This window comes from Mangifera indica, unplaced genomic scaffold (genome assembly GCF_011075055.1).
Source record: "Mangifera indica cultivar Alphonso unplaced genomic scaffold, CATAS_Mindica_2.1 Un_0025, whole genome shotgun sequence".
Classification (NCBI taxonomy): domain Eukaryota; kingdom Viridiplantae; phylum Streptophyta; class Magnoliopsida; order Sapindales; family Anacardiaceae; genus Mangifera; species Mangifera indica.
In genome coordinates, this window is record NW_025401117.1 from 259159 (window position 1) to 271098 (window position 11940).

Sequence of the window (11940 nt, forward strand, 5' to 3'; positions counted from 1 at the left end):
TCATTTAGTTTGATTTGAAAATTTTTCAAACCGTTTTTTTTAATTTGTTTGAAAATTTGAAAAGGCTTTTAAACTATACACACCTTAGGTGTAAATGATATTAACCCTATTATATATTTTACAAAATGATAAAAATACCTTTTGACTTTTAAAACTAATACCTGACTTTGATGGATGAGTGAAATATTAAACTTTTCAAATTTTTAGAGTGGGAAATTAGTTCACAAAAGTTTGGGGTGTAATATGAGGAGTGGAGTTTATTAAGGCAAATTATGAAGGCCAACAACATCATTTTTTATAAGTTAATAAAATTATAAAAATTCACTAAAATTACTTATTTTAATATCTAGAACTTATGGATAACAATTTTTTGTTATTCTTGTAACCATGAGATAAGTCTTGCTATTTTACTATGAGTTATTAACATTTTTCCAGCCAAGATTTGATCATAAAACACTATTTTATCTGTTGAATATATAAATAATATACATTTTTTTAATCTAAAACCTAATATCTTTAAAAGGAAAATCTGCTTTAACACAAGTATAAAGACTTCAATTACCATATTACCCTTATTTTTTAATTTTTATTATTATGATTTATAAATGTGTAAACTAATTAAATACCCTTAATAAATAGTATATTTACAAAATTTACCCTTAATTTGATTTGCAATTGAAACAAGTGAAATGATCAACATACCTTAAATAACTTGTGTGAAATTATGATTTTAACCCTAGATATGCACAATGACATAATCTAACTTTACCAATTTCATCTATTCTGCTAAAAATTAATGTAAAAATTTTGCAACACAATTTGTTTCATCAATTTCAATAATAAAAAAGATGAAACCCAATATGTAGTTTTCATTGATATTGCCATTAAGAAGATACTTTGCACCGAACAATTAACAAACGTTAAGAAGAAGACACAATTGAAATAGTCATCGTCAACCTAATAGTTTCTTGGTCCAAGAACAAATCATTTGCCTTTCCTTAATGAAACATACACCAACACAATCATCACCTTATAAGTAGTGCCACCTAGATATTCTTCATGGCATTCGTCAAAAACAAGATGAGAGTCAACACCAACAAGACAATTAGCATCACACAATCGATGATTGTGTGACTAAAAACCACTAATGAAAGTATGAAATGGTGTAGTTCATGTGAAAGTATGAAATGTTTGATTTGATTCTGACAAGAGTTTTGTTGAAATTTGATGACAACTTGAGAGAGTGGAGATTGAACATGATTTTCCAAGGAGCTAGAGCCAAGACCAACTTTGATGCATTCTTTAGTGCAAGAGATATGGTTGAGCTTGGAAGAAGGGTTAGCAGAAGAGGATGCAAGAGATGTGTAGTACAAAATTAGACTTTTCAAAGTTGAAGCATGAGAAATTAAACTTTTCAAATAAAAATGGTAGCAACGTCATTTCACCAAACCCTTGAATGGGAAATAGTTATTTAGCAAAACTTAAAACAAAAAAAGGGGGGGACAATGAAGTTATTGTTATCATCGTCATCTTCTGAGTGTGCTAGACACTCCATGGCTACTGCCTTTTTTATTTCAAAGAGATGCCCATATTTTGCCTTCAGGTTATCTTCTTCATCTCGAAAAGCTGGTTGGTTACGTTAAATATGGAGGAATGACTTGAAGGAATGAATTGAAAGAATGATTTGAAAGCAGTGTTAGAATTAACATATTTTATGAATGTGTTTCCCATTAAAAATAGACTTTTTATTCTTTATATCCTATACTAGCAAGTCTACAAAGAGGTGATTTGGTTCTCCAAGTATCAATTCATTTTCTGATTATGCAAATTTCAGCAGGAAGTTGCATCAGTTTGGCGACATATGTCATCATAATTCTTTACATTAGAAGACTAAATTTGCCTCCTCCTCGCAACTCTCTTTCATTGTTTTGTTAGGTAAATTACAAAAATTTTTGGCAGAATTATATATCTTCTTTTAGCAGTATAATTTAATTGTTACACGAACTAAGGATGCGAGTAATTAATCCATAATACAAATTCAATAAAAATTATATTGTTTTAATTTTAATTTAAATATAAAAGATAATTTCTTCATTAAATTATTAAGGATAAATAAATAATCTATATATTCAATCACAAAACTAAACCGCTTAAATTAATACTTTTAGTTAAATTAATTAATAAAAGTATTTTTTCATTACACCAGTAAAGATAAATTTGTCATTTAAAGGCCAAAGAATTATTTTCTATCCGAGGTTTAGTGAAATAATAAACTTTCATCTATTGACTTTGAAAAATTTAAATATCTATTTTTACATTATAATTCACTCTTAGGATTAAGGGTAAAAAAGTTATTTAGTTAAAAATATTAAAAAACTAAAAATTTATCATATTTTCCTCCTTTAAAATTAAAAATCAAATAAATTTCTTCACCTAAAATTTGAAAAGTGTCATTTTCCTTATAAGGTTTTTTTATTCCTTCCTATTCTTTCTCTAACCAACCTCTTATCTGCTAACACTCCCTTCAAGCTTGAGAACAAAAACGTCGCCACAAAGGTGACAAATCCAAACGACATTGTTTAAGATCTGTCACACGACAGATCTTTGATGATGTTGCTTGGATTTGTAGCTTCTTGGTCATTTCGTGGTTGTGTCTTTGTCTTGGAGATCGAAGGAGCACAAACAGATGGAAGATTCACTGGAGAATGATCACTTTTCAAACTTTAAATAAAAAAAATTGTTAAATTTTTAATTTTAAAAAGAAAAAAATATGATAAATTTTTAGTTTTTAATATTTTTAACTAAATGTTATTTTTATCCTTAACAAATGGAAGTTGTCATTTCACTAAACCTTGCGTCAGAACTAGTCTTTTGGCCTCATTTAACTTATAAACTAATAGAAGAGATTAACATAATTGGATGGTGGACGATATTTTAGATTTTTGGAACTTAATGGGTATGACCGATGATGCATCAAACCTTGGTTGGGAATGGTCTTTACCTTCGCCCTCAATGAACACCAGTCATCTCGGATAGATTGTCCCTTTATTCCTCTCCGTCTATCTCAAATCCATAAAAAATGAAAAATGCAATGACTTTGCTCTCTTCTTCTCTAACTTCAAATTTTCTTCTTTTGTTTCAACATTTTTAAACCCAAATCTCAAAACTCTCTCAAATGGAGGGTTCAATCTTCCCTAGCAGGCCTCTTCATCCAGCCACTTCAATAAAAGAACTAACACCTCTAAATCCTCCTCTTAAATTCAGCTCTGCAACTCTGTCTCTCCCTCCTCCTTCACAGTCTTCTCCTTCTTCTTTCCCCTTAGACTCTCTTCTCCAACATCTTCACCATCTCTCTTCGCCTCCCAATAACACCAACGCCTTCAAGTCTCTCCACATTTCTTCTCAGAAAAGGCTTAAAAACGTGAACTTGAAGAACCCCACTTCAGTTTTGGCTCCGAAGTTTGAGGACAAGGAAGCTGAGGGTGTGAGTGAAGATGGGGGTCCTTATTTTTTGTCAAGAAATGGTAAGTTGTTGTTTAATTCTATTTTGGAGTACCCTTTGGATGGTTTGAGTGATCTGTTTGATTCTTTTAAGTTTGAGTTGCTTGAAGTTGATTTAGTTGGTATTTTGAAAGCACTAGACGTTTCAGGGAATTGGGAAAGAGCCCTTTTGTTGTTTGAGTGGGTTGTTAGGAATGCTAGTATTGAAAATGAGAAAGTAGATAAAGAGGCTGTTCAATTAATGGTTAGGGTTCTTGGGAGAGAGTCACAACATTCAATTGCTTCAAAACTTTTCGATGCATTATCTGTAGAGGAGTATTCTTTGGATGTGAGGGCATATACGAGTGTTCTTCATGCCTATTCGCGGACGGGGAAGTATGAGAGAGCAATAAATTTATTTGAAAGATTGAAGGAGACAGGATTGAGTCCTACATTGGTAACATATAATGTTATGCTAGATGTTTATGGGAAGTTGGGGCGGTCATGGCATAAGATTTTAGGCCTTTTGGATGAGATGAGAAGCATGGGACTTGAATTTGATGAATTTACCTGTAGTACTGTCATATCTGCTTGTGGGAGAGAGGGTTTGTTGAATGAAGCAAAAGAGTTCTTTGATGGACTGAAGTTGCAGGGATATGTACCAGGGACTGTAACTTATAATTCCTTACTACAAGTGTTTGGGAAGGCAGGAATTTATTCTGAAGCCTTAGGTATTTTGACAGAAATGGAGGATAATAATTGTCCCCCTGATTCTGTGACTTATAATGAGCTTGTGGCTGCCTATGTCAGGGCTGGATTCTGTGAGGAAGGGGCTGCTTTGATAGACACCATGACCAGTAAAGGAGTAACACCGAATGCTGTTACCTATACTACTGTAATAAATGCATATGGAAGAGCAGGGAGAGTAAACAAGGCATTAAGTCTGTTCGACTGGATGAAAGAGTCAGGTTGTGTTCCTAATGTGTGTACTTATAATACTGTTCTTGGGATGTTGGGGAAGAAATCGAGATTAGAGGAGATGGTGAAGGTACTCTGTGAAATGAAATCCATTGGATGTATACCAAACCGTATTACATGGAATACTATGCTTGCTATGTGTGGTACTAAAGGTATGGACAAGTATGTGAATCTGGTCTTCCAAGAAATGAAGAGTTGTGGTTTTGAGCCTGATAGAGACACATTCAATACTCTGATTAGTGCTTATGGTCGCTGTGGCTTGAGAATTGATGCTTCAAAAATGTTTGGGGAGATGATGAAGGCTGGCTTTACTCCATGTATTACATCTTATAATGCACTTCTGAATGCTCTAGCTAGAAGAGGGGATTGGAAAGCAGCGGAATCTGTCATTCTTGACATGAAAACTAAGGGCTTCAAGCCTACTGAAACCTCATACTCAATGATGATCCATTGTTATGCCAAGGGCAGGCATCTGAAGGGTATAACAAATCTTGAGAAAGAAATTTATAATGGCCATATCTTTCCTAGCTGGATGCTTTTGAGATCACTTGTTCTTGCAAACTTCAAGTGCAGGTCACTAGAGGGTACAGAGAAGGCATACTTAGAACTGCAAAAGAATGGTTACAAACCTGATTTGGTTATTTGGAATTCAATGCTTTCGATTTTTGCCAAGAACAAACTGTATGACCGGGCCCATGAGATTTTGCTCTTGATCAGTGAAAGTGGGCAGCAGCCTAATCTGTTCACCTACAATAACTTGATGGACATGTATGCTGGAGGGGGAGAGCCTCAGAAAGCAGAAGATTTCCTTAGAGAACTAATAAAGTCTGGTGGAATGCCCGACGTTGTTTCATATAACACTGTTATCAAAGGATTTTGCAGACAGGGGCAGATGCAAGAGGCTTTAAGAATTTTGCATGAAATGACCACTGCAGGCATTCGACCCTGCATTTTTACTTACAATACCTTTATAGCGGGCTATGCTGGACAGGGAATGTTGATGGAGGTAGATGATGTGATTAGCTCTATGTTTCAGCATAATTGCAGACCCAACGAACTGACCTATAAGATTGCTGTGGATGGCTATTGTAAAGCAAAAAAATATAAGGAAGCTATGGACTTTGTATCAAAAATTAAGGAGATGGATAAGTCCTTTGATGAGGAATCAGTGCGAAGACTTTCTTTCCGTGTTCGTGAGAACTTGGAATCATGATTTTCTGTAGAATTCTTATTGGGTTCTTTTGGTTTATATGTCAACTGTGACACAAGCCTTTAAACCAACTTACCTCCTGTCAGTTGAGGTAGCAGTAAATACTAGCTCAAGAGACTGTGTTAAAAGGGTGCTTGTGACTTTTTGCAACGTAAGGCATTTCAGGCATCCTAGAGAAGTAACTCAAGTGAGGCATGTGACCTCTTTCTAGTAATCTTTTGATTATCGAATTTCAGCTTTGACACTTTTGGCTTTAAACCAGAACTCATGCTAGGAGACAGTCAAACTCGTACGTAATTTTTTTTTTTTTTTCAATTAGCTTCTTGAAAAGAAAATTCTGGTATCACCTGTGTTTAATATAAGCCAAATTATCCCTTTTTTGAGGCCGATGATGAATCCTTTGCCATCGAAACCTCTCCAGTAACATGGATCAGAAAGAAAGTTGCTTTATGAGTTAGGACAGAGAACACATATATACACACATATGACACATCACATATAAGTAACTATTTAATTCCCATATTTCAAGATTTAGACTCCAACATGTAGCATAAAATTTAAATACAAAGCCAAGTACTTGTTCTCCTTGCAACGCAACCATTGATAACGTGATTCCAGCCTAAATCAACTGTTAAAAAGTCTCTAAAATAATTCTTCAAGAATTGTGTTTCCCTAGTCTTCGCCATGACTGCATATTGCTACTTGTATTTTTCATTTTCTATGATGAATCTATAAAATAGAGGACTATCGTCTAAACTTAGTCATTCGCACGCACTTATTGTACAACTTGTTCCCGTAGTCATTGGTGCATTTTACATTTGTCATTTTCTTCTATATATAACCCCTTTTCTTCACCAACCATTTTTATGTCATCCATCTTTTATATATATATATATATATATATATATATATATATATATATATGTGTGTGTGTGTATATGCCAGACTTTTTGTAAAACAACTAAAAGGGATCATAATTAAGAAGCTCAAACATGTGGCAAATTGTATTGTTGATATTGTACTTGTCTTTTTACATGTAACCCCTTTTTCGGGAAATCCTTAAAAAATAAAAAATAAAAAGTCTACCACATCATATTCTAATTCCAGATTATGTCGACTTACATAACTTTTTGTTTATAAAGATTAAAACAATATTATAATTTCTATCTCTTTGAAATTGATACCCTAATTCCCTAATTAATTGAATACAGTCTCTTCATTAAAAAAATTCATACAAGCATGATATCTTGCTAATCATTCCATCCTTAATATTTAAGTCTACCATCACCATTATGCATACTAAATACCAAAAACCAATATATTCATAACTTCACATGTCCAATAAGTAATCCTAAATTAATATAATTGATCTAATTCTAAAATCCTTAATCTTGTTATGAAAAATCTTTAATGAGTAAGAAGATTCATTTCTTGAACCAATTAAAACCTAACACCTCTTTCCTTAAAGTCCACATAACCTTATCCTTAGCTTTGATACCACAAATAAAGCACCCCAATTTAAGAACTCATCTGAATTGAAATGCTACTTATTTTCCATGAGTTTATTCTAATATATAATTATTTCTACAACTTAAATTTTTTTACATTCCTCATAAATGCTAATCCATTAACTTTAACATATTTAAAGTCTTACATAAAATCTATCAAAATCACATAATTCATGAATCATTAACTCTACACATCAAGAAATCCCACAACCTCTCTCTTTCCTTGGTTTCATTTTTGTTTCATACCTTATAGCTACTATAGAAAATTTATTTCACAAAATGATGGAGATAAAGAGTGAGTCATCAACTCAGTAAGTAAAAACAAACATAATATTATTTTTGAATTTGTGCTTTTAGCAACTAATTCCTTTATCCTATCTCCTGTGGTCAAAGACTGGTGGTAGACTCCCTAGGGCGGTGATGCTCCTTTTAAGCCTTAGGTTGTTCTAGGTCATAATCTATCACATAATTACTTGTATCCTTGTTTCCTTGGCCGAATTGATTAAGCAAATCGAAGGAGGTGTCAAACCTTAACCCACCTTGAAATCAATCTTTGAATGGAAAAGAACCGCATCAATATTATAATATGGTAACCAAATCTAAATTGGGTATCTAATTGTGTACTCAATTTGTGGGAAGATAAGATTTCTGAATGAGATTATGGTAAGCAAATCTAAATTCTTTTGAATATTTGTCTACAATTACATGTGGACCTAATGACCAAAAACAAAATTACACGTGGACCTCCTTCACGAATTTTCTTTTTTATATATAAATATTAGTACACACCACAAAAGCACTTACACAACAAAAGCACTTTCAAACAGCTAGAAAAGATGGCAAAGTCCTTCATATCTCATTATATTGTTCTCGTCCTTATAACTTTTTCATCAGGTAATCTTCAATTTTAAAGAAGGCCAAAGAACTATTTCCCCCCCAAAGTATGCTGCTTTTACAAGTTTCCCCCTTTTAATTTTGAAAATCCCAAATACCCATCCATGAACAATTAAAATTAACGGAACCCTAACTCCTTTAAATTTTATCTCTTTTTGCCCCCTAAACTTTAAAAACTAAAAGTTTCCCCCCAACATAAGTTTTAAACTCTGATGCTATTGCCGACGACCTCTCTCTTCCAAAGCATCCTCTCCCTCCAACGGTCTCTCTCCACCCATTCAGACATCCGATAAGCGTCGAAGGAGACGTGGAAGATGAAGAGCTTCGTCGGGGAAGACGAAGCTCTTCATCTTCCACTCCTCCTTCGACATCGATCGGGAGTCCAAATGGGTAGAGAGAGACCGCTGGAGGGAGAGGCCACCGACAATGGTGACGGAGATAGCGTCGGTGATACGAAAACTAAACCTTAAGGGAAAACAGTCATTTTTTAAAACTTAGGTTGGGAAAACTTTTAGTTTTTAAAGTTTAGGAGGGAAAAAAAATTATATTTTAGTTTATTTTTAATATTATAAATAAAATAACGATTTTATTAATTTTAACAAGTCATGAATAAATATTTGAGATTTTCAAAATTAAAGGGAAAAAACTTGAGAAAATAGTATACTTTGGGGGGAAATAAGTCCTTTGGCCTTTAAACAACTTGAAATATATTCAACTAATGGTATTATTTTGTTGCTAATTTTATTCATGTTATAAATTATTATGCCTTCAATTTTTATTTCTCAATATATTCTTTACTTATTTATTAATTTTATGAGATGTTACTTTGTTTAAAACATTTTATGAAAAATTTTGCAACCATATGTATTGGTAATTGTGAAAATGCATTAATAACTATAGTGGCAACATCTAATAGATTTGAGCCAAAATATTACAAATTAACTCTTAGTTATCACAATTTTGAGAAATCACGTTATATCATTTTGCTTCCATCCATATATGAAGTCTAACTTGATATAAATGGTGACAAATACAATAGGAAAATTCTTTTGTAAGGTTCTCGGTGATTTATGCACGGAAGATTTGGGTCCATGTGATGGAAATTGTGATTCAAAGTGCACATCAAAACATCCAAATGCGCAAGGCACTTGTGATGCTTCAACCAATTCATGCAAATGTGTATATGAATGCACGCCGACGACGCCCAAAATATGCACATCAACCATTGGAAGATGTAGTGTTAATTGTAACGATGACTGCTGCAATAAAAATTGTGCAGCTAAATATCCAGGACCATTAGATGGGCATGGCCTTTGCCGTAGTTTAATTAGTCCTAGTATTGATAATATGTGTATGTGCTCATTTAATTGTTGATTTTTTTTTTAATTTCAATTTAATTAAAAGCTGCTTTAATCATTGGATAATATTTCATTTTTTATTTTTGGTGGTTTTCTTATTTTAGTAATATATTGACCCGAGACGTTTTCATTGAGTAATTTCGCTATTCCCACCAAAGGTTTGGCCCACAAAGACTTTTCCACAACTTAATGGCATAAATCACACTTTTCAACCCAATATTCGATCTAAAAATATTTTTTAAAGTTTTAATAATATAAATAACATTTTTTTCACTCAAAATTTAATTCTATTAATAGAAAATTCTAAAAGAGCAAAATTATCATTTTTATTTTTTAAATTAAGAAATAAAAAATGAAACATAGTGTTTTTGTAGATTCTCGCCCTTTGCATCCTTCTTTTGCCCTAAAAAATTATACTGGGAAAAAAAATTTGCAATAACACAAAGTTCTTCAGTTTTCATTGATTTTCCTCTTTTGGTAATGGTATTACATACTTGTATAGTCTACTAGCTATATTGTTTTCTTTCTTATATGCTTTATCTCTTACATTTACTTTGTTACACATCTCCGGCCTTGAAAATGTAGTGGTGGCTCCAATATCATAGGCATTTGCTAGATAAAGAGCTGTTAAGAGTTCAACTTAGGAAACATTCCATGTTATGCAATAGATTTTTTTTTTTTTTACTTCATTTTTTTATTTTAAATTATATATTAACTTTATTTCATAATATTTTCTATAAAGAAAAAAATCAAAACAGAAAATAGTTTAGAAACTATCAATCTACTAAAAAACCTAAAAACTTCTTATTATTTGCCTAGTTGATTTGTGGGGTGGTTTCCTTAATTGGCAGGAAATGCACCAACTTGGTCAACATGTCTACAATAACCTATAACACACTGTATCCACTCTGTATCCTTGGAAACCCAACAATAAAATTCATGAAGATATGCTCTCAATTCCACTCTAGTGAAGCAATCCTAATAGTCTTTGGTGCTCGTCCTTAACCTATTGATAAGTGAGAAGCCTTGTCACATACACATACACACATTTCTTCGTATTCGATTACCAAAAACTTCTCCTCAAGTCTTGGTACATCTTTACACTCTTAGGGTAGATTATGTAAAAAGAATTGCATACCTCTACTAAAATTCTTTGTCTCAAATCCTCAACTTGTGGAACACGAACTCTGCCTTAAAATCTAAGCACACCATCCATAGTATGAAAATCTATCTTGAGACCATTATGTACCTTTTAAATTTTCTGTCTACACCAATTATCTTCAAATTTTCTAACTTGGATTTCCTCCACCAAAGTGGATTTGATCTCTAACCTCAATAGAGCCCTAATGACCAACTCAATATACTTTAAATCCAAGTCCAATTGAATCACCCTTTGAGTTGTAAGTTATGAAAAAAATACTTTTTTAGCTAAGGGTATTAACCACCACATTAGCTTTGCTTGAATGGAACTTGATGTCATAGTTATAATCCTTCACCAGCGTAAGCCATCTTCTCTATCTCATGTTCAACTCCTTTTGAGGTATCTAATCTCGAAATCTTTCAATTATCTTAAGGCATAAACTATTAATTTACCTCCCTACAATAATACTACCTCTAAACCACTATGGGATGCATTTGCATACAAGTCAAACTCAACCTCATCCTTAGGTAAAGCCAAAACTGAAGTACTAGTTAATTTTTTTTTATAGTCTTCAGCCTCTATCAATCTGACATCGCCTCTATCTTGCTTAAATATATTGATATACCCTCAACAAACACCATATGACCTAAAAAGGCAACTATATCCAATCAAAACCCACATTTAGAGAACTTTGTATATAGTTACTTCTTTTTTAGCCTCTACAGGATAAATCTCAAATGCTCATTTTCCTTGTTGTGATTCTTGGAGTACACCAAAATATACACAATAAAAACAACTATGAAATTATCTATGCAATCTTGGAACACCTATTCATCAAGTTCATAAACACTGTAAGGAAATTCATCAATCTAAAAGACATCATTACGAACTCGAAGTGCCTATATGTTGTCTTGAAAATTGTCTTAGGTATATCTTACTCAACTATACTAACTTGATGGTAACCATATCTTAGATCAATCTTCGAGAATACCATAGCTCCTCTCAATAGATCAAATAAATTATTAACCCTAGTTAGTGTATGCCCTAGGAATCAATCATGTTGTCAGTTTTAAAGTGTTTTATTAATAAAACATGTGTTCTATATTACACATATATATTCTACTTCGCTTTAGATATTCGTTTGTTAAACATATTGTATGCATATGAATTGTTTGGATGATATGTATCTTTTGAAGATCAAACATATTGTATGCATATGAATCATTTGTTAAACATGATCGATTATGATGAATCATATGGACATATAAAATGTAGGCAATGATTTTTCAAGGATTGTACTAGTGTATCAAGGGCTGGATTCAAACTGAGTTTGGCTTTATTAAGCCTGAAACAGTTAACCTACAACGAGCT

General features: G+C 32.7%; 1 protein-coding gene across 1 annotated transcript; it reads left to right on the forward strand.

The window, feature by feature from the left end:
- The first annotated feature begins 3005 nt into the window (after positions 1-3005).
- On the forward strand, positions 3006-6046 carry LOC123206137 (pentatricopeptide repeat-containing protein At2g18940, chloroplastic-like). The gene has a single exon (XM_044623268.1). It carries the CDS (start codon positions 3176-3178, stop codon positions 5669-5671), a length of 2496 nt encoding a protein of 831 aa, XP_044479203.1. The 5' UTR covers positions 3006-3175; the 3' UTR covers positions 5672-6046.
- The last annotated feature ends 5894 nt before the right edge of the window (positions 6047-11940 follow it).